The 24,243-nt window shown below is 42.1% G+C and overlaps 1 protein-coding gene across 2 annotated transcripts in view; it reads left to right on the top strand.

Annotated features, from left to right (window-relative positions):
• The window catches only part of LOC106561882 (MAM domain-containing glycosylphosphatidylinositol anchor protein 1), a 471,396-nt gene that overhangs the window by 324,820 nt on the left and 122,333 nt on the right, over positions 1 to 24,243 (top strand). For both annotated transcript variants that reach the window (XM_014126165.2, XM_014126164.2), the window contains exons 8-9: positions 21,865 to 21,980; positions 22,236 to 22,449. In XM_014126165.2, the coding sequence (XP_013981640.1) occupies positions 21,865 to 21,980; positions 22,236 to 22,449 (330 nt within the window). The remainder of the gene's footprint in view (positions 1 to 21,864; positions 21,981 to 22,235; positions 22,450 to 24,243) is intronic.

The raw sequence follows: 24,243 nt of genomic DNA on the forward strand, positions 1-24,243 counted from the left end.
CCAACGAGAGCATACAGGTCGCAGTGGTGGGTAGTATATGGGGCTTTGGTGACAAAACAGATGGCACTGTGATAGACTGCATCCAAATTGTGGAGTAGAGGCTATTTTGTAGATGACATCGCCAAAGTTGAGGATCGGTAGCATGGTCAGTTTTACGAGGGTATGTTTGGCAGAATGAGAGAAGGATGCTTTGTTGCGAAATAGGAAGCCGATTCTAGATATAATTTTGGATTGGAGATGCTTAATGTGAGTCTGGAAGGAGAGTTTACAGTCTAGCCAGACACCTAGGTATTTGTAGTTGTCCACATATTCTAAGTTAGAACCGTCCAGAGTAGTGATGCTGGATGGGCGGGCAGGTGCGGGCAGCGATCGGTTGAAGAGCATGCATTTAGTTTTACTTGCATTTAAGAGCAGTTGGAGGCCACGGAAGGAGAGGTGTATGGCTTTGAAGCTTGTCTAGAGGTTAGTTAACCTCTATGGGCTAGGTGGGACGCTTGCGTCCCACCTACGTAACAGCCACTGCCAGCCTGTGGCGCGATTTTCAAAACCTTAAAATCCTATTACTTCAATTTCTCAAACATATGACTATTTTACAGCCATTTAAAGACAAGACTCTCGTTAATCTAACCACACTGTCCGATTTCAAAAAGGCTTTACAACGAAAGCAAAACATTAGATTATGTCAGCAGAGTACCAAGCCAGAAATAATCAGACACCCATTTTTCAAGCCAGCATATAATGTCACCAAAACCCAGAAGACAGCTAAATGCAGCACTCACCTTTGATGATCTTCATCAGATGACAACCCTAGGACATTATGTTATACAATGCATGCATGTTTTGTTCAATCAAGTTCATATTTATATCAAAAACCAGCTTTTTACATTAGCATGTGACGTTCAGAACTAGCATACCCCCCGCAAACTTCCGGGGAATTCGCTAACATTTTACTAAATTACTCACGATAAATGTTCACAAAAAGCATAACAATTATTTTAAGAATTATAGATACAGACCTCCTCTATGCACTCGATATGTCCGATTTTAAAATAGCTTTTTGGTGAAAGCACATTTTGCAATATTCTAAGTACATAGCCCAGGCATCACGGGCTCGCTATTTAGACACCCGGCAAGTTTAGCACTCACCATAATCATATTTACTATTATAAAAGTTTGATTACCTTTTGTTGTCTTCGTCAGAATGCACACCCAGGACTGCTACTTCAATAACAAATGTTGGTTTGGTCCAAAATAATCCATCGTTATATCCGAATAGCGGCGTTTTGTTCGTGCGTTCCAGACACTATCCGAAATAGTAAAGAAGTGTCACGCGCATGGCGCAATTCGTGACAATAAAATTCTAAATATTCCATTACCGTACTTCGAAGCATGTCAACCGCTGTTTAAAATCAATTTTTACGACATTTTTCTCATAGAAAAGCGATAATATTCTGACAGGGAATCTCCTTTTCGGCAAACAGAGGAAAAAATCCCAAAGGCGGGGGCGGTCGGGGTCACGAGCATAAGCCCAGTGTCCCTTGATCGGCCACTTGAGAAAGGCGATAATGTGTTTCAGCCTGGGGCTGGAATGACGACATTCTGTTTTTTCCCGGGCTCTGAGCGCCTATGGACGACGTGGGAAGTGTCACGTTAGAGCAGAGATCCTTAGTAAATGATAGAGATGGAAAAGAAGTTCAAGAAATGGTCAGACAGGCCACTTCCTGTAAAGGAATCTCTCAGGTTTTGACCTGCCATTTGAGTTCTGTTATACTCACAGACACCATTCAAACAGTTTTAGAAAATTTAGGGTGTTTTCTATCCATATGTAATAAGTATATGCATATTCTAGTTACTGGGTAGGAGTGGTAACCAGATTAAATCGGGTATGTTTTTTATCCAGCCGTGTCAATACTGCCCCCTAGCCCTAACAGGTTAACACAGTGTCCAAAGAAGGGCCAGAAGTATACAGAATGGTGTCGTCTGTGTAGAGGTGGATCAGAGAATCACCAGCAGCAAGAGCGACATCATTGATGTATACAGAGAAGAGAGTCGGCCCGAGAATTGACCCCTGTGGCACAACAGGCCCTCCGATTTGAAACACTGAACTCTTTCACAGAAGTAGTTGGTGAACCAGGCGAGGCAGTCATTTGAGAAACCAAGGCTGTTGAGTCTGCCGGTAAGAATGTGGTGATTGACAGAGTCGAAAGCCTTGGCCAGGCCGATGAATATGGCTGCACAGTAATGTATCTTATTGATGGCTGTTAGGATATCGTTTAGGACCTTGAGCGTGGCTGAGGTGCACCCATGACCAGCTCTGTAACCAGATTGCATAGCGGAAAAGGTACGGTGGGATTCGAAGTGGTCGGTAATCTTTTTGTTAACTTGGCTTTCAAAGACCTTAGAAAGGCAGGGTAGGATAGATATAGGTCTGTAGCAGTTTGGGTCTAGAGTGTCACCCCTTTGAAGAGGGGGATGATCGTGGCAGCTTTCCAATCTTGGGGAATCTCAGACGATACAAAAGAGAGGTTGAACAGGCTAGTAATAGGGGTTGCAACAATTTCGGCAGATAATTTTAGAAAGAGAGTGTCCAGATTGTCTAGCCCGGCTGATTTGTAGGAGTCTAGATTTTGCAGCTCTTTCAGGACATCAGCTATCTGGATTTGGGTGAAGGAGAAATGGGGAGGCTTGGGTGAGTTGCTGTGGGGAGTGCAGGGCAGTTGACTGGGGTAGGGGTAGCCAGGTGGAAAGCATGGCCAGCCGTAGAAAAATGCTTATTGGAATTCTCAATTATAGTGGATTTATCTGTTTCCTAGTCTCAGAGCAGTGGACAGCTGGGAGGAGGTGCTCTTATTCTCCATGGACTTTACAGTGTCCCAGAATGTTTTTGAGTTAGTACTACAGGATGCAAATTTCTGTTTGAAAAAGCTAATTTTCTAACTGCCTGTGTATATTTGTTCCTAACTTCCCTGAAAAGTTGCATATCACAGGGGCTATTCGATGCTAATGCAGTATGCCACAGGATGTTTTTGTGCTGGTCAAGGGCAGTCAGGTCTGAATTGAACCAAGGGCTATATCTGTTCCTGGTTCTACATTTTTTGAATGGGGCATGCTTATTTAAGATGGTGAGGAAGGCACTTTTAAAGAATAACCAGGTGTCCTCTACTGACGGGATGAGGTCAAAATCCTTCCAGGATACCTGGGCTAGGTCGATTAGAAAGGCCTGCTCGCTGAAGTGTTTTAGGGAGCATTTGACAGTGATGAGGGGTGGTCGTTTTACTGCAGACCCATTACGGACGCAGGCAATGAGGCAGTGATCGCTGAGATCTTGGTTGAAAACAGCAGAGCTGTATTTGGAGGCAAGTTGGTTAGGATGATATCTATGAGGGTGCCCGTGTTTACGGATTTGGGGTTGTACCTGGTAGGTTCATTGATAATTTGTGTGAGATTGAGGGCATCAAGCTTAGATTGTAGGATGGCCTGGGTGTTAAGCTTGTCCCAGTTTAGGTCACCTAGCAGCAAGAGCTCTGAAGATAGATGGGGGCAATCAATTCACATATGGTGTCTAGGGCACAGCTGGGGGCAGAGGGTGGTCTATAGCAAGCGACAAAAGTAAGAGACTTGTTTCTGGAAAGGTGGATTTTTAATAGTAGAAGCTCGAATTGTTTGGGTACAGACCTGGATAGTAAAACAGAACTCTGCAGGCTATCTCTGCAGTAGATTGCAACTCCTTCCCCTTTGGCAGTTCTATCTTGTCAGAAAATGTTTTAGTTAGGGATGAACATTTCTGGGTTTTTGGTGGTCTTCCTAAGCCAGCATTCAGACACGGCTAGGACATCCGGGTTGGCAGAGTGTGCTAAAGCAGTGAATAAAACAAACTTAGGGAGGAGGCTTCTAATGTTAACAGGAATGAAACCAAGGCTTTTACGTTTACAGAAGTCAACAAATGAGAGCACCTGAGGAATAGGAGTGGAGCTAGGCACTGCAGGGCCTGGATTAACCTCTACATCACCAGAGGAAGAGAGGAGGAGTAGGATAAGGGTACGGCTAAAGGCTATCAGAACTGGTCGTCTAGTACGTTCAGAACAGAGAGTAAAAGGAACAGGTTGCTGGGCGCGATAGAATAGATTCAGGGCATAATGTACAGACAAAGGTATGGTAGGTAAGTATGGTAGGATGTGAATATATTTGAGGTAAACCTAGGCATTGTTTGATGATGAGAGAGATATTGTCTCTGGAAACATTTAAACCAGCTGATGTCACCGCATGTGTGGGAGGTGGAACTAAAGGGTTGGCTAAGGCATATTGAGCAGGGCTAGAGGCTCTATAGTGAAATAAGACAATAATCACTAACCAGAACAGCAATGGACAAGGCATATTGACATTAGGGCGAGGCATGCGTAGCCGATTGATCATAGGGGTCCAGTGAGTAGTTAGGCTGGCTGGAGATACGGCGATTCAGACAGCTAGCAGGCCGGGGCTAACAAGCTAGCAGAAGGGCCTTAGAGGGACGTCGCGACGGAGGAAGCCTGTTATAGCCTCCTCGTGCGGTTACATAGATAGACCTGTCGTGATGGATTAGCAGGGTTCCGTGAATCAAATGGGTCCAGTCCAATTGGCAAAATAGGTATAGTGGCCCAAGAAATTGGCCAATGGATCTCTTAAGCTAACAGTCCAATATGCTCTAGACAGCTAGCGGGCCGTGGCTAGCAGGCTAGCAGATGGGTATTCAGGGGACGTCGCGATGGAGGGGCCTGTTGGGAAAAAAAATATGTCATCTTATTATGACTGGAGCAGGCCAATCCTGCTGGGTTTGCAGGCTTCTGTTCCTGCCCAGCACTGACATACCTGATTCAATGTATCAAACCTAATGAGTTGGTAATTAGGTGTGCCTATTTCTGGGCTGGAATAGAAGTCTGCTCACCCAGTAGATCAGGGATCAGTGGAGCAAGGTATGGACTTTACCTCTGGTATGGACTTTTTTTTGTCCACCTGAAATTATGTTTTTGTAATAATGGCCTACTTGTTACTAAAATGTCTAACCTTTACATATGAGTAAGCTTACTTTTACACATTGAAATTATAATGAAATAGTGCTGATTCTTTGAAGTAAAGTGTTGATACTTGATTTAATTGTCAACTATTATTTAAGATGAACTAGTATCAATGTTAATTAATCACTGATCAAATCCTGCAATAAAGAGGGGAATGGAATCTGTCTCTAATTTGTCTTTGTTTCTGTGTTGTATTCTCAAATGAACACTACCTTTTTGTTCAGTTGTTGGATCTCCAATTAGTTGTATTATATTGTCATTCTTTTTTTCATGATATCAGCCATGAGAACCCAATTTGGAGCTGATAATAGCATGCAACACCAATGCAGCCATAGGCCTACAACAGTGGTTCCCAACTCCAGTCCTTGAATACCCACAACAGTACACATTGATGTTGTAGCTCCGGACCACCATACCTGATTCAACTCATTGAGGGTCTGATGATTAGTTGACAAGTTGAATCAAGTGTGCTTGTATGGGGCTACACTAAAAATGTGTACTGATTGGGTTCCTCGAGGACTGGAGTTGGGAACCACTGCCTACAGTATGATGGCATTTGTCTTACGGGCATTTGCAGTGCACCACTTGACCTTTTAATCAGAAGCAGAGAATATCTTAACACGTAACCCAAACTGGTTGTGCGCGTGCGCCATCGTGCATCAATTTATTTTGTCCCCCCACACCAAACGCGATCACGACACATTTACATTTACATCATTTAGCAGACGCTCTTATCCAGAGCGACTTAGAAATTGGTGCATTCACCTTATGATATCCAGTGGAACAACCACTTCACAATAGTACATCTATATCATTTTTTTGGGGGGGGTTAGAAGGATTACTTAATCCTATCCCAGGTATTCCTTAAAGAGGTGGGGTTTCAGCAGGTGTCTCCGGAAGGTGGTGATTGACTCCGCTGTCCTGGCGTCGTAAGGGAGCTTGCTCCACCATTGGGGTGCCAGAGCAGCGAACAGTTTGGACTGGGCTGAGCGGGAACTGTGCTTCCGCAGAGGTAGGGAGGCGAGCAGGCCAGAGGTGGATGAACGCAGTGCCCTTCTTTGGGTGTAGGGACTGATCAGAGCCTGAAGGTACAGAGGTGCGGTTCCCCTCACAGCTCCGTAGGCAAGCACCATGGTCTTGTAGCAGGTTAAAATATCAAAACAAACTCTGAACCAATTACATTAATTTGGGGACAGGTCGAAAAGCATTAAACATGTATGGCAATTTAGCTAGCTAGCTTTTACATGCTAGCTAATTTGTCCTATTTAGCTAGCTTGCTGTTGCTAGCTAATTTGTCCTGGGTTATAAACATTGAGTTGTTATTTTACCTGAAATGCACAAAGTCCTCTACTCCGACAATTAATCCACACATAAAACGGTCAACCGAATCGTTTCTAGTCATCTCTCCTCCTTCCAGGCTTTTTCATCTTTGAACTTATCTGGTGATTGGCATCTAATCTTTCATAGTATTACCACGACGACCGGCAAAACAGTTCGTCTTTCAATCACCCACGTGGGTGTAACCAATGAGGAGATGGCACGTGTGTACCTGCTTCTATAAACCAATGAGGAGATGGGAGAGGCAGGACTTGCAGCGTGATTTGCGTCAGAAATAGGAATGATTTCTATTTTAGCCCTTGGCAACGCAGATACTCGTTGGCGCTCGCGAGCAGTGTGTGTGCAATAATTGAATAACATGGATTTTTTATTTTATTTTGCAACGCTCGCGCACGCGACGTGTCCGGTCTGGTCAGCATGTAACTAACACATTGTTTACATATTGTTGCAACATGTTCTCAATTTAAAACAACACCAGTAGACTGTGTATGAGGCTAATCATTATACTAGATTTTTTACATGCCTTGTGCTGACATTAAATTGTTTAGTGCAAATCCAACCCTTGTGATCTAGGTAGTGAAATGTCTGGAAGCAGGAGATGATGGGATCTTTAGCTTAAAACATAGACACAACTACTAGTACCACCAAGTTCAATGCCAGATACTTTTCTCCCAGAAGGTCTGAGTGGCACTTGGAGGTGCCACTGTGATAATAAAGATGGTTTGCCTAAGACTACCACAACAATGACATTGTTTATGCTAAATGTGTTTAAATTGTAAAGTAAAGTAATAATAGTTAGGCTATGGAAATACATTTTATTCAATGGGGCAAGGCAAAGTGTAAGATTCTGCTTTTCTTAGTTCTGCTTTTCTTTTCTTATTCGATCTTGTGTTCTTTTTCTTTTTCTTTGTGTTCCTGAGCGTAGCCCTGTTTCTTTGTGTTCTGGAACGTAGCCCTGTCTTTCATTTTTGTTCATTGATTTCACCTCTGTTCGTTTCTCACCTGGTCTCATCAGCTCCCTATTTAGTTCAGTTCTTTCTGTTTGTATGGTTGTGAAGTATTGTTTGTTTTTGACAGCCTACCTGTGTTTGACCATTGCCTGCATGTGACCATGATTCCTGCTTTCTGTGAAGGCTTAATAAATCTGCTGAGCTCTGCACGTGAATCTACACCTTTTTCTCCCTGAGTATTCATTACAAAAGCAGAGATGAGAAACAAAATACTTTTCATTTCAACCATACAATAATATAGGCTATTATTGAAGTACAGTATGTTTACAATGTCATAATTAATAGCATTTTACATGTTATTCCAAATGACATTTTATATATTCATACAGTTTAAGGGGTCACTTTTGTTATGACGACAAGGTGAAGGTGCTCTACTCAAATGGCACAACAGAATCGTTCAGATTGACCAAAGCACAGCATATAACAACCGTCTCGTATAATAGAGGGATGTCTCCTTTCATATCTGGAAAAGAATGAAGAAGTAGAATCTTCACAGGGGTAATCTGATGCTGCTGCAATATTGCTCATCTTCAAGGTGGGAATCTGATGCTGCTGCAGCATTGCTCATCTTCACGGTGGGAATCTGATGCTGCTGCAATATTGCTCATCTTCACAGGGGGAATATGATGCTGCTGCAACATTGCTCATCTTCACAGGGGGAATCTGATGCTGCTGCAACATTGCTCATCTTCACAGGGGGAATCTGATGCTGCTGCAACATTGCTCATCTTCACAGTGGGAATCTGATGCTGATGCAGCATTGCTCATCTTCACGGTTGGAATCCAGTCGACGTAGGTTTCTTGATAGAGGTCAGCTGCTGAATCTACAGTAGTACATAAACAAATGAAAGCACACCTGATGTTAGAATATCACTTCTTCAGGTCACCTATACCATCAGGGCTCCTGTTGTTTGGTTGTGTTTAATTAATTCAGGTGTTTTAGTGTCATATGTTGATTCAATATATTGTTGGGCTGGAATAACCAATAGTCAATACAGCAGGTTGTCCTATCCCATTGAGGCCTTTTACAATGCTGTAACGTCCATACATTTTCCCTCTCTAATGAATAAGGTTCTCAACAAATGATCATTGGGTCAGTGCCATTCAAGTTTTTTTTTACTATTATCGCTTCTATATGGACGTCATATTTTACAATTTGTTTCTCACCTTTTCATGTTCATGGCTAGAAGAGATCCAGCTTTTGTCAAATTAACGTTAGATGTGACTTTTTGTAGCAGGTTAGGATAATTAGGTGAAGGTTAGGAAAAGGGTTAGGGTTAACTGAAATGCAAACAAATTCAACTTTTGACGTTAATTTGACAAAAGCTGGATCCCATCTGCCCCTTTTCATAGGCCTAGGTTACGTGGTTGCATTCAAGACAAGGTCGATTTTATTGATCTGTTGACTGTGTCACCAGAGTAAGCCTAGTCTACTGTCATAACCTCCAGACGAGCTTCAATGCCATACAACTCTCCTTCCGTGGCCTCCAACTGCTCTTAAATGCAAGTAAAACTAAATGCATGCTCTTCAACCGATCGACGCCCGCACCTGCCCACCCGTCCAGCATCACTACTCTGGACGGTTCTGACTTAGAATATGTGGACAACTACAAATACCTAGGTGTCTGGCTAAACTGCAAATTCTCCTTCCAGACTCACATTAAGCATCTCCAATCCAAAATTAAATCTAGAATCGGCTTCCTATTTTGCAACAAAGCATCTTTCACTCGTGCTGCCAAACAAACCCTCGTAAAACTGATCATCCTACAGATCCTCGACTTCGGTGATGTCATCTGCAAAATAGCCTCCAACAATCTACTCAACAAATTGGATGCAGTCTATCACAGTGCCATCCGTTTTGTCACCAAAGCCCCATATACTACCCACCACTGTGACCTGTATGCTCTCGTTGGCTAGCCCTCGCTTCATACTCGTCGCCAAACCCACTGGCTCTAGGTCATCTACAAGTCTTTTCTAGTTAACCTCTCTGGGCTAGGTGGGACGCTTGCATCGTCCCACCTACTCAACAGCCAGTTGAATCCCGTGGCGCGTTATTCAAATACCTTAGAAATGCTATTACTTCAATTTCTCAAACATATGACTATTTTACAGCATTTTAAAGACAAGACTCTCGTTAATCTAACCACACTGTCCGATTTCAAAAAGGCTTTACAACGAAAGCAAAACATTGAATTATGTCAGCAGAGTACCCAGCCAGAAATAATCAGACACCCATTTTTCAAGCTAGCATATAATTTCACATAAACCCAAACCACAGCTAAATGCAGCACTAACCTTTGATGATCTTCATCAGATGACAATCTTAGGACATTATGTTATACAATACATGCATGTCTGTTCAATCAAGTTCATATTTATATCAAAAACCAGCTTTTAACATTAGCAGGTGACTAGCATGTGACTAGCATTCCCACCGAACACTTCCGGTAAATTTACTAAATTACTCACGATAAACGTTCACAAAAAACATAACAATTATTGTAAGAATTATAGATACAGAACTCCTCTATGCACTCGATATGTCCGATTTTAAAATAGCTTTTCGGTGAAAGCACATTTTGCAATATTCTAAGTAGATAGCCCGGTATCACAGGGCTAGCTATTTAGACACCCAGCAAGTTTAGCATTCACCAAAGTCAGATTTACTATAAGAAAAATGTTATTACCTTTGCTGTCTTCGTCAGAATGCACTCCCAGGACTTCTACTTCAATAACAAATGTTGGTTTGGTCCCAAATAATCCATAGTTATGTTCCAACAGCGGCGTTTTGTTCGTGCGTTCAAGACACTATCCGAAGGGTAAATAAGGGTTACAAGCATTGCGCATTTCGTGACAAAAAAAATTCTAAATATTCCATTACCGTACTTCGAAGCATGTCAACCGCTGTTTAAAATCATTTTTTATGCCACTTTTCTCGTAAAAAAGCGATAATATTCCGACCGGCAAAGCCTGTTTACATTCAACGAGAGAAAAAGTAAAAGCATGCTATCTACTCATGCACGAGCCTCGTCTAATGGCCGTCTGATAGAGCACTTGCCAAACGAGCAAATGTGTTTCAGCCTGGGCATTGAATTACGTCATTCAGCTTTTTCCCGGGTTCTGAGAGCCTATGGGAGCCGTAGGAAGTGTCACGTTACAGCAAAGATCCTAAATGTTCAATAAACAGAGGCAAGAAGAACAACCACTTGTCAGACAGGCCACTTCCTGGTGAGAATCTTCTCAGGTTTTTGCCTGCCATATGAGTTCTGTTATACTCACAGACACCATTCAAACAGTTTTAGAAACTTTAGGGTGTTTTCTATCCAAAGCCAATAATTATATGCATATTCTAGTTACTGGGCAGGAGTAGTAACCAGATTAAATCGGGTACGTTTTTTATCCGGCCGTGTAAATACTGCCCCCTATCCCCAACAGGTTAAAGCCCCGCCTTATCTCAGCTCACTGGTCACCATAGCAGCACCCGTAGCACGCGTTCCAGCAGGTATATCTCACTGGTCAGCCCCAAAGACAATTCCTACGTTGGCTGCCTTTCCTTCCAGTTCTCTGCTGCCAATGACTGGAACAAACTGCAAAAAATCACTGAAGCTGGAGACTCATATCTCCCTCAATAGCTTTAAGCACCAGCTGTCAGAGCAGCTCACAGATCACTGCACCTGTACATAGCCCATCTGTAAACAGCCCATCCAACTACCTCATCCCAATACTGTATTTATTTATTTATCTTGCTCCTTTGCACCCCACTACCTCTACTTGCACATTCATCTTCTGCACATCTATTCACTCCAGTGTTTAATTTGTATATTGTAATTACTTCACCACCATGGCCTATTTATTGCCTTACCTACTTTATCTTACATCATTTGCACACACAGTATATATACTTTTTCTCCTGTATTATTGACTGTATGTTTGTTTATTCTATGTGTAACTCTGTGCTGTTGTATGTGTCGAACTGCTTTGCATTATCTTGGCCATGTCGCAGTTGTAAATGAGAACTTGTTCTCAACTATCCTACCTGGTTAACCTCAATAGGGTAGGGGGCACTATTTTCATTCCCGGATGAAAAGCGTGCCCAAAGTAAACTGCCTGTTTCTCAGGCCCAGAAGCTAGGATATGCATATAATTGGTAGAATTGGATAGAAAAGACTCTAACGTTTCTAAAACTGTTAAAATCATGTCTGTGAGTAAAACAGAACTGATATGGCAGGCGAAAAACCTGAGTAAAATCCATCCAGGAAGTGGTATATTTTTGATGTGGGTGCTTTTCTCTTGCCTGCCTATACAGTATGTCAATTGTTAGGACCTAGATGGCAGTTTCTATGGCTTCCACTAGATGTCAACAGTCTTTAGAAATTGTTTCAGGCTTGTATTCTGAAAAATGAGGGAGTAAGACCACTCTGAGTCAGTGGATAGTGGGAAGTCCCCAGAGCTGTTTGCTGCGTGCGACCGAGAGTGCGCCTTTCTTGTTTTTCTTTTATATTGACGAAGCTATTGTCCGGTAGAAATATTATCGATATTTATGACTAAAAACAACCTGAGGATTGATTATAAACATTGTTTGACATGTTTCTACGAACTTTACTGATAGTATTTGGGATTTTTCGTCTGCCTGTTGTGACTGCCTTTGAGCCATTGGAATACTGAACAAAATGTGCCAACAAAACGGAGGTTTTTGGATATAAAGAGGGACTTTATTGAACAAAACAAACATTTATTGTGTAACTGGGAGTCATGTGAGTGCAACCATATGAAGATCATCAAAGGTAAGTGATTAATTGTATTGCTATTTCTGACCTTTGTGACTAATCTACAGGTAACTGTATGTTTTGTGTGCTGGGCGCTGTCCTCAGATAATCGCATGGTATGCTTTCACCGTAAAGCCTTTTTGAAATCTCACACAATGGTTGGATTAACAAGAAGTTAATCTTTAAGCCGATGTATAACAGTTGTATGTTTAATGAATTTGTATTTTGTGTATTTCTGTTTTTGAATTTGGCGCTCTGCAATTTCCCCGGATGTTGGCCAGGTGGGACGGTAGCGTCGGACACCCCCTAGAGAGGTTAAATAAAGGTTAAATAAAAAAATATTTAAAAGGATTCTGCTAATGTCTCCAGTCATACGAAGTGTAGTACAATTACATGACGTTTTTATCAAAGGCCAAAAGAAACGTCTCTGATATAACCTATAGGCCTATGCCACTACGCGCTCATTAATAGCCAAAATAATGACTATCCAATCTACTCTAGTCTGCAAATGTTATGATAGATGCATGCATTATTTTTATGCTGAAAAAATAGCTTCCCCAAAACTTAAAACTTAAAGGCCCCCTGTGTAAGAGACACATGCTGAATAATAGCTAGACTACAAGCTCTCTAAATCAAATCAAATTTATTTATAAAGCCCTTCTTGCATCAGCTGATATCTCAAAGTGCTGTACAGAAACCCAGCCTAAAATCCCAAACAGCAAGCAATGCAGGTGTAGAAGCACGGTGGCTATGAAAATCTCCCTAGAAAGGCCAGAACCTAGGAAGAAACCAGGCTATGAGGGGTGGCCAGTTCTCTTCTGGCTGTGCCGGGTGGAGATTATAACAGAACATGGCCAAGATGTTCAAATGTTCATAGATGACCAGCCGGGTCAAATAATAATAATTACATTTGAGTCATTTAGCAGACGCTCTTATCCAGAGCGACTTACATAGTGAATGCATATATTTCATATATTTTTTCTCCGTACTGTTCCCCCGTGGGAATCGAACCCACAACCCTGGCGTTGCAAACACCATGCTCTACCAACTGAGCCACACGGGACTAATAATCACAGTGGGTGTCGAGGGTGCAACAGGTCAGCACCTCAGGAGTAAATGTTGGCTTTTCATAGCCGATCATTCAGAGTATCTCTACCGCTCCTGCTGTCTTTAGAGAGTTGAAAACAGCAGGTCTGGGACAGGTAGCACGTCCGGTGTACAAGTCAGGGTTCCATAGCCGCAGGCAGAACAGTTGAAACTGGAGCTGCAGCACGGCCAGGTGGACTGGGGACAGCAAGGAGTCATCAGGCCAGGTAGTCCTGAGGCATGGTCTGACGATACCCCCGGACAGGGCCAAACAGGCAGGATATAACCCCAACCACTTTGCCAAAGCACAGCCCCCACACCACTAGAGGGATATCTTCAACCACCAACTTACCATCCTGAGACATGGACGAGTATAGCCCACAAAGATCTCCGCCACGGCACAACCCAAGAGGGGGCGCCAACCCAGTCAGGAAGATCACGCCGATGACTCAACCCACTCAAGTGACGCACCCCTCCTAGGGATGGTATGGAAGAGCACCAGTAAGCCAGTGACTTAGCCCCTGTAATAGGGTTAGAGGCAGAGAAATCCAGTGGAGAGAGGGGAACCGGCCAGGCAGAGACAGCAAGGGCGGTTCGTTGCTCCAGTGCCTTTCCATTCACCTTCACACTCCTGGGCCAGACTACACTCAATCATAGGACTTACTGAAGAGATGAGTCATCAATAAAGACTTAAAAGTTGAGACCGAGTCTGCGTCTCTCAAATGGGTTGGCAGACCATTCCATAAAAATAGAGCTCTATAGGAGAAAGCCCTGCCTCCAGCTGTTTGCTTAGAAATTCTAGGGACAGTTAGGAGGCCTGCGTCTTGTGACCATAGCGTATGTCTAGGTATGTACGGCAGGACCAAATCGGAAAGATAGGAAGGAGGAAGCCCATGTAATGCTTTATAGGTTAGCAGTAAAACCTTGAAATCAGCCCTTGCCTTAACAGGAAGCCAGTGTAGGGAGGCTAGCACTGAAGTAATATGATCAAATGTTTTGGTTCTACTCAAGATTCTAGCAGCCGTGTTTAGCACAATATATTTTTTGTGCTTTGTCCGGGTAGCCGGAAAGTAGAGCATTGCAGTACTCTAACCTAAAAGTTACAAAATAATGGATACATTTTTCTGCATCATTTTTGGGCAGAAAGTTTCTGATTTTTGCAATGTTACGTAGATGGAAAAAAGCTGTCCTTGAAACAGTCTTGATATGTTCATCAAAAGAGAGATAAGGGTCCAGAGTAACGCCGAGGTCCTTCACAGTTTTATTTGAGACGACTGTACAACCATCAAGATAAATTGTCAGATTAAACAGAAGATCTCTTTGTTTCTTGGGACCTAGAATAAGCATCTCTGTTTTGTCCAAGTTTAAAAGTAGAACATTTGCAGCCATCCACTTCCTTATGTCTGAAACACAGGCTTCCAGCGAGGGCAATTTTGGGGCTTCACCATGTTTCATCGAAATGTACAGCTGTGTGTCATCTGCATAGCAGTGAAAGTTAACATTATGTTTCCAAATGACATCTCCAAGAGGTAAAATATAGATTGAAAACAATAATGGTCATAAAACGGAACCTTGAGGCACACCGAAATTTACAGTTGATTTGTCAAAGGACAAACCACCCACAGAGACAAACTAATATCTTTCCGACAGATAAGATCTAAACCAGGCCAGAACTTGTCCGTGTAGACCAATTTGGGTTTCCAATCTCTCCAAAAGAATGTGGTGATCGATGGTATCAAAAGCAGCACTAAGGTCTAGGAGCACGAGGACAGATGCAGAACCTCGGACTGATGCCATTAAAAGGTAATTTACCACCTTCACAAGTGCACTCTCAGTTCTATGATGGGGTCTAAAACCAGACTGAAGCATTTCGTATACATTGTTTGTCTTCAGGAAGGCAGTGAGTTGCTGCGCAACAGCTTTTTCTAAAATGTTTGAGAGGAATGGGAGATTCGATATAGGCCGATAGTTTTTATATTTTCTGGGTCAAGGTTTGGCTTTTTCAAGAGAGGCTTTATTACTGCCACTTTTAGTGAGTTTGGTACACATCCGGTGGATAGAGAGCCGTTTATTATGTTCAAGATAGGAGGGCCAAGCACAGGAAACAGCTCTTTCAGTAGTTTAGTTGGAATAGGGTCCAGTATTCAGCTTGAAGGTTTAGAGGCCATGATTATTTTCATCATTGTGTCAAGAGATATAATACTAAAACACTTGAGTGTCTCTATTGATCCTAGGTCCTGGCAGAGTTTTGCAGACTCAGGACAACTGAGCTTTGGAGGAATACGCAGATTTAAAGAGGAGTCCGTAATTTGCTTTCTAATGATCATGATCTTTTCCTCAAAGAAGTTCATGAATTTATCACTGCTGTAGTGAAAGCCATCCTCTCTTGGGGAATGCTGCTTTTTAGTTAGCTTTGCAACAGTATCAAAAATAAATTTTGGATTGTTCTTATTTTCCTCAATTAAGTTGGAAAAATAGGATGACGAGCAGCAGTGAGGGCTCTTCGATACTGCACGGTACTGTCTTTCCAAGCTAGTCGGAAGACTTCCAGTTTGGTGTGACGCCATTTCTGTTCCAATTTTCTGGAAGCTTGCTTCAGAGCTCAGCTATTTTCTGTATACCAGGGAGGTAGTTTCTTATGACAAATGTTCTTGGTTTTTAGGGGTGTGACTGCATCTAGGGTATTGCGCAAGGTTAAATTCAGTTCCTCAGTTAGGTGGTTATCTGATTTTTGTACTCTGACGTCCTTGGGTAGGAGGATGGAGTCTGGAAGGGCATCTAGGAATCTTTGGGTTGTCCGAGAATTTATAGCACAACTTTTGATGATCCTTGTTTGGGGTCTGAGCAGATTATTTGTTGTGATTGCAAATGTAATAAAATGGTGGTCCAATAGTCCAGGATTATGAGGAAAAACATTAAGATCCACAACATTTATTCCACGGGACAAAACTTGGTCCAGAGTATGACTGTGGCAGTGAGTAGGGCCGGAGGCATGTAGGACAAAACACACTGAGTCGATGATGTCTCAGAAAGCCTTTTGGAGTGGGTCTGTGGACCTTTCCATGTGAATATTAAGGATGTTCAAGAGCCAATGGAACAGCAGGGCGCGAAATACAAAACATCAAAAATCTAATAATTTAAATTTCTCAAACATACGACTATTTTACACCATTTTAAAGATACACTTCTCCTTAATGTAACCACATTGTCCGATTTCAAAAAGGCTTTACAGCGAATGCAAAACATTAGATTATGTTAGGACAGTACATAGACAAACAATAACCACACAGCCATTTTCCTAGCAAGGAGATGTCACAGAAACCACAAATACAGATAAAATGAATTACTAACCTTTGACGATCTTCATCAGATGACACTCATAGGACATCATGTTACACAATACATGTATGTTTTGTTCGATCAAGTTCATATTTATATCCAAAAACAGCATTTTACATTGGCGCGTGATGTTCAGAAAACTACCGGTGAATGAGCACATTCATTTACAGAAATACTCATCATAAACGTTGACAAAATATATAAGAATTATTTAAAGAATTATAGATACATTAATCGTTGATGCAACCACTGTGTCAGATTTCAAAATAACTTTACGGAGAAAGCACATTTTTCAATATTCTGAGTACATAGCTCAACCATCAATGCAACTTATACAGCTACCCGCCAAGTTCTCAACAAAACTCTGAATTAGTGTTATAAATCATTCCTTACCTTTGCTGATCTTCGGCGGAATGCACTCCCAGGACTCCTACTTCCACAAGAAATGTTCGTTTTGTTCGAATTACTCCTCAGATCACTATCCAAAGGCATAATGCGCGAGCGTAAATCGAGACACAAAAAGTCAAAACGTTCCATTACCATTCGTAGAAACATGTCAAACGCTGTTTACAATCAATCTTTAGGGTATTTTTTATGTAAAAATGTGATAATATTCCAACCGGACAATAGCGTATTCATTCCAGAAGAAAAAGAAGGAACGGCGTATTCGCGGGCTCACGCATAACCAAGCCCTTTGTCCATAGGCAGTCCACTCATTGACTGAGCTCCTATTCTCTGCCCAGTAACAGGAGAAGGATTAACCTGTTAGGGCTAGGGGGCAGTATTGACACGGCTGGATAAAAAACATACCCGATTTAATCTGGTTACCACTCCTACCCAGTAACTAGAATATGCATATACTTATTACATATGGATAGAACACACCCTAAAGTTTCTAAAACTGTTTGAATGGTGTCTGTGAGTATAACAGAACTCAAATTGCAGGTCAAAACCTGAGAGATTAGATTATGTCAGCAGAGTACCCAGCCAGAAATAATCAGACACCCATTTTTCAAGCTAGCTTATAATGTCACAAAAACCAAAACCACAGCTAAATGCAGCACTAACCTTTGATCTTCATCAGATGACATTCCTAGGACATTATGTTATACAATACATGCATGTTTTGTTCAATCAAGTTCATATTTATATCAAAAACCAGCTTTTTACATTAGCATGTGACGTTCAGAACTAGCATACCCACCGCAAACTTCCGGTGAATTTACTAAATTACTCACGATAAACGTTCACAAAAAACATAACAATTATTTTAAGAATTATAGATACAGAACTCCTTTATGCAATCGCGGTGTCCGATTTTAAAATAGCTTTTCGGCAAAACTCTCAGGGTTACTGGTGCTATTCCATTACTGTACTTCGAATCATGTCAAACGCTGTTTAAAATCAATTTCTATGCGATTTTTCTCGTAAAAAAGCGATAATATTCCGACCGGGAAACCCTGTTTTCGTTCAAAGACTCAAAGTGGAAAATGGCCTCTTCACGTGCACGCGCACGCACGTCTCATTGTTCTCAGATCGACCACTTACCAAATGCGCTACTGTTTTTCAGCCATGGGCTGCAAAGTCATCATTCAACGTTCTGGCGCCCTCTGAGAGCCTATGGGAGCCGTAGGAAGTGTCACGTTACAGCAGAGATCCTCAGTTTTCAATAAAGAGAGTGTAGAAGGCCAAGAAATGGTCAGAGAGGGCACTTCCTGTACAGAATCTTCTCAGGTTTTTTCCTGCCATATGAGTTCTGTTATACTCACACCATTCAAACAGTTTTAGAAACTTTAGGGTGTTTTCTATCCAAATCAAACAATTATATGCGTATTCTAGTTTCTGGGCAGTAGTAATAACCAGATTAAATCGGGTACGTTTTTTATCCAGATGTGAAAATACTGCCCCCTACCCTAGAGAGGACAACACAAAAACAATTCTGGCCTAAAAATGTAAGAAATAACACACAAATTACAAAATACTGCAAAGTTGCTTAGGAGCTAGAAGCAGAGCTGTCATATCTGTTGGCGCCATCTTACTATGAAGCTTTTTTTGTGTCTAAGCGGGGCGCTGTCCTCAGATAATTGCATGATGTGCTTTCGCCGTAAAGCCTTTTTGAAATCTGACAAAGCGGCTGGATTAAGAAGAAGTTAAGCTTTTAAAGGATGTAAGACACTTATTTGTATTTGTAGCCTTCCCTGTAGCTCAGTTGGTAGAGCATGGTGTTTGCAACGCCAGGGTTGTGAGTTCGATTCCCACGGGGGGCCAGCACAGGAAAAAAAAATGTATGAAATGTATGCATTCATTACTGTAAGTTGCTCTGGATAAGAGCGTCTGCTAAATGACTAAAATGTAAAAAAATGTATTTTCATGAATGTTTAATATTACCAATTATGTATTTTGAATTTCGTGCTCTGCAATTTCACCGGATGTTGGCCAGGTGGGACGCTAGCATCCCACCTAGCCCAAAGAGGATTTATTAATGAGTTACGAAAGAGTTATGGTTTGATCCTCTCTGGAATGAACCGAGAAAAGGAAGAGGTGGAAGTAGTGCGGTAGCAGTTATTTAAGGGGTCAGCCACAGACTAATCTGAAATCCTTACTCGGAATGTATCCTGCCATGTGGAAGGATACCATATCATATTGGAGTGATCCAACATAGTGCTACATAACACTAACTAGCTTACCCTATGTTTGTATGTTTTACTAAAGTCATTTTTTCTAGCTATGAGCCCGAAATGGGAAATTGAATTTGAATACTTTGAATATTAATCTTTTTAAAATCTATTCAAGAAAAGTCAAACAGAAAAATGTCAATGGTAGGATTTCTGTTCTAGCAAGCAAACATTACATCTGGATTTTTTTTTTTAAATGTTGATATTTCCTTTAACATTCTGTGTTGTGTTCGTATAATTTTTTATAAGTGATGAATGTTTATAAATTCTTTATGAATGAGAAAATTTTAATGACAGACTGCATAAAATTCAGGCAGGTGGGGCAGGTGGGAGTGACTGCATGAAATTTCCACTACTGGCAAATATAGGCCGGTAGGGGAAATTTCACGCAGTGGGGGTGGTACAGGCTATATATCAGCATAATTTTCAAAACAGGGTTTGCCCATTTGGCATATTCACTAATACTGGTATGGCTGAAGCACACTTTTTAGAACAGACATAAGGATGACACTTCGCTGTCATTGTAATGATGCATCTATTAAGATACCTAAATATGACATATTGCATGTGCTATAGATATGCTATGGATATATTTCATTATGGAAAATGGAAAGGGGGCTACCTTCAACTGAAATGTGTCTTCCGCATTTAACCTCTGAATCAGAGAGGTGCGGGGGGCTGCCATAATCAACATCCACATCTTTCGGCACCTAGGGAACAGTGGGTTAACTGCCTTGCTCAGGGGCAGAATGACAGATTTTTACCTTGTCAGCTCTGGGATTTGATCCCGCAACCTTTCAGTTACTGGCCCAATGCTCTAACCACTAGGCTACCTGCATTAACCTTGAATAATGTGGTTTGGACCTGTTTTAACACATTCATGATGTGTAATAAATATGTTATGGATATGTAGTCAAAGTATACCATTACCCAGTATTTGTATTATTTATTTAATTCACTTTTTTTTCTCATCTTTATTTTAAGGGAGCCAATAATTTTGGATGTGACTGTAACTGTGTGTGTGTGCGTGACCTTTTTCCGCATGTCTGTTTTGACATATATAGGTCCTGACTAGTTTGGGTAACATATGGTAAAATATGACTACATTACATAAGACTACATAAGCATTTGTGAGAGGTTATCATTCCTGTCATATTTACATCATGGTGTGCAATGAAGTGTAGCCAACATCTGTGTTTGGCTCCGGGGTGAAATTTCCCCTACTGTAGGTGCAGATCTAGAATCGGCTTCCCCTCCCCCAATCCTTACGTTAACCGTAGTGGGTAAAATTAAAAACTGATACCAGATTTGCTTTTAGGGGCAGCATCACCCTACACATCTGTCTGTGGACATTCATGGATGCAACTTTGCATGTGAACCAACTAAGTCAAATTTACATTGGTTAATTAACTGCTCCATGTAACTGACATTGTGAATTACAATAGCTGCATACTCTTGAGCACAGATGTCTGTGTGCGTGCGTGCGATTTCATTTGCTGTGTGTGGTGTGTGTGCCTAAGCATTACCTGGGAATATAATGTCTACATGTGTGTGAACGTCATCCAGTTGATCTGTGATTAGCTCTGGTTTCTATACAATTATTTCAAGACTCTAGATTAACTCTAGATTACCCTGCCCATTAAACAAACTCCTTTATTCAGTGGCCCGCTGCCGGCTATTTTTATCACTTTTAATAATCTTTATTTACTCAGATTAATTTGAGCCGAGATGGAAGTAATTAGAGGAGCTGATAAAGTGTGTGTGTGTGTGTTGGAAGGGGGGCAGGTGGGTGCGGGGGGTTTTGTGTGTGCATGTGTGTGTATTGTACATAATGAGTGTGTGTGTGTTCGTATTTGTGTGTACTGAACATATGTGTATGTGAGTGTGTTTTCCCCTTCCCTGTTAATGGGCCTGAGCAAGTCACATGAGCCCAGGTGGTGATAACGCCACGCAGACGAGTACTTCGTAAGCGCCTCGCTGAAGTATAAGGCAAAACATACGGTCTCCGTCCATTTGAGCGGGGCGGGCTAACCATATGGCGGTGAGGACGATCAAACATATGGTCTCCCGTCCTCACCAACGCCACCTGCCGAGCTAGTTAGCATGCTTGGCGAAGCGTGGAGTTACAGGATTTTTCTCTCTCCTCTCCTGCTTATATTAGTTCCTATGTCGTTTGCCAATGGAGTTTTGTATTCAGAACAGGGCCAATTTGGGAGGTTCTGGAATTAAATCGCACCAATCAGTGTCTAGTGTTTAGGATGGTTAAGGTAGATATCTCTCCTTCTTGCTCAGTTTTCTTTTTTTCTTCTTCTTCTCCATCTCCCTCCTTACTTCATCACTTTTCCTCTACTCTTTCCATTTTTTCTTTCTCCCTCTTCCCATCCTCTGTCTTATGTTCTCTCCCTTCTCCTCCACCACTCTCTATCCTCCTCCATACTCTTTCTCGATTATACTCTCCCCCTCCTTCTCTCACCCCATTCTTCCTTATCCATCTCCCCCTTTATACTTCCTCCGTCCTTCCTCTCATCCCTGACTCCCTCGCCCTCCTAACCCCATTCATCCCTCCCTTTCTTCCTCCCTCTCCACTCCCTCCCCTCAGGTATGGGCAACCTCACCTTCCAGATCACACCCGACTCCAACAAGGACAGTGAGAGCATCCAGATGGGCCGCGATCTCAAGCTCTCGTGTCACGTGGACGCACAGCCCCAGGACAAGGTCAACTGAATAATAATATTAGTATTAATAATATTAGTAGGGTATGTCCCTTCATAATAATCTCATAATGATGCCGAATAAATCAAAGTAGGTGAGACGGATGAACATTTTATGTAAAGAGATACATAAGCCTTGTTTTAAGACATTATAAATATTCATACATGCTTAATACAAGTTGCAACATATTATGTAAAGTATATAGGCTATAGCAATATATTAATATAATAAAATAACATTTCTATTTGATATTATTAGGTCAACTACACATGGTACAAGAACGCAGCACTAGTCTACAACTCGGACAGCTTGATCGTGCTGCGCAGCGACCCGGACATGGCACCGGGCACAAGTAGCCTGGAGATCGTGGACATGAAGTTCCGTGACCAGGCCACCTACAGCTGTGTGGCCAACTTTCCTGGGAGCACGGTGCCCGAGCTGAGGGTAGACGTCAACATTACCCAGAGCAGCGGTGAGTGGACTGTTTCTTTGTTCTGTGTACCGAACTAGTCATGTGTTATGCTAACTAGCTAGCAAGAGGTTGCATAGCAACAGCATCAACTTCCGGTAGAGAAGTAGAGAAGGCAAAGAGCAAGTACGCTCAACTGAAAGTTGTGCCCCTTAGATATCAAATTTGAATACTCCAATCCTCTTATGCTGTGGCCTACTCCCGACCGTCACGTTGTACAGAGCCATATTTTTCATTCCATCCTAGCGGAAACCCTGAGAGTTTCATTTTTCTCAGAATAGAAACACCATAATATTAATCAAATTAATTTAGCCAAATTTATTAAAATAAATCCCATATACTATGTTATTACAAAAAAGGTTTTAAATTCTCTGGTAATGCCAATATGGAAGACTATCAAATGCTTCTCAAAGATGCCCTCTGGTGGTCAAACTAGCACTAACTTGAATAACAAAATGGCTGACAATTAGATAACGTGCCACAGAATGCTGCAGTATGACGCAACTTTGAAAGGAGGAACCACTGTACACAGAGAACATGGGCTAAGGTTAGGGTTAGGGTACCTCCTGATTTGACTGGATTGAATTGGAATCCTTGTTGACTTGTTTAGCCAAATGGCGTGAAAATGCTGCTGAAAGTAGTGCATAAAAATATAAGAAAATAATTTTTTTAAATGCTCAGATTTGCAACATTGAAGGTCCCAAAGAACACACTGGCCTCCATCATTATTAAATGAAAGCAGTTTGGAACCACCAAGACTCTTCCTAGAGCTGGGCAATCGGTGGACAATGTCCTTGGTCTGGGAGGTGACCAAGAACCTGATGGTCACTCTGACAGAGCTCCAGTTCCTCTGTGGAGATAGGAGAAACTTCCAGAAGGACAACCATCTCTTCAGCACTCCAACAATCAGGCCTTTATGGTTTATGAGTGGCCAGACGGAAGCCATTCCTCAGTTAAAGGTACATGACAGCCCGCTTGGAGTTTGCACAAAGGCACCTAAAGGACTCTAAGACCATGGGAAACAAGATGCTCTGGTCTGATGAAACCAAGAATGAACTCGTTGGCCTGAATGCCAAGCGTCACATCTGGAGGAAACCAGTCACTACTCATCACAATACCATTCCTACGGTGAAGCATGGTGGTGGTGGCATCATGGTGTGGGGATATTTTTCAGCTACAGGGACTGGGAGACTAGTCAGGATTGAGGGAAAGATGAACAGTGCAAAGTATAGAGATGAAAAACCTGCTCCAGAGCGCACAGGACCTCAGACTGGGGCAAAGGTTTACCTTCCTAAGCACACAGCCAAGGCATTGCATGACTGGCTTCGGGACAAGTCTCTGAATGGTGGTTGTTCAGGTGATGGTCAACGCCCTTGGGGATATTGGTTTGGCCTGGAGTGATGAGACCTCAGTGTTCTCCCTATGTGTTTACCACTCCTGCGATCTCGCCCTCCTCTCATCTCCCCAGGGTCTAGAACTGTTGTTCTGTTTCTCCCTTCAAATGTTCAGTAACACTTTATTTGAACATGTATGTCATGTCCTAATGTTCTCACGGTAACCAGAGTGATGATATCTGTCTAGCTTGACTCGATCATTGGTTGTGGATTGGTGTTGCTTTCTTTCAGTTTCTCTCTTTCTCTGTCTTACTCCGTCTCTTTCGATGTCCTTTTCTTTGACCACCACAGACAGTCCCAATCCCCCTCCGGCCCTATCCCTTTTTCAATCTATAAAATGAAAGCACTATGGTGTAAGGTCCACCACTACACTGCTTATACCTATCCAGAGAGCAACGGGAAA

This window comes from Salmo salar, chromosome ssa11, assembly GCF_905237065.1.
Source record: "Salmo salar chromosome ssa11, Ssal_v3.1, whole genome shotgun sequence".
NCBI classification, from domain to species: Eukaryota; Metazoa; Chordata; class Actinopteri; order Salmoniformes; family Salmonidae; genus Salmo; species Salmo salar.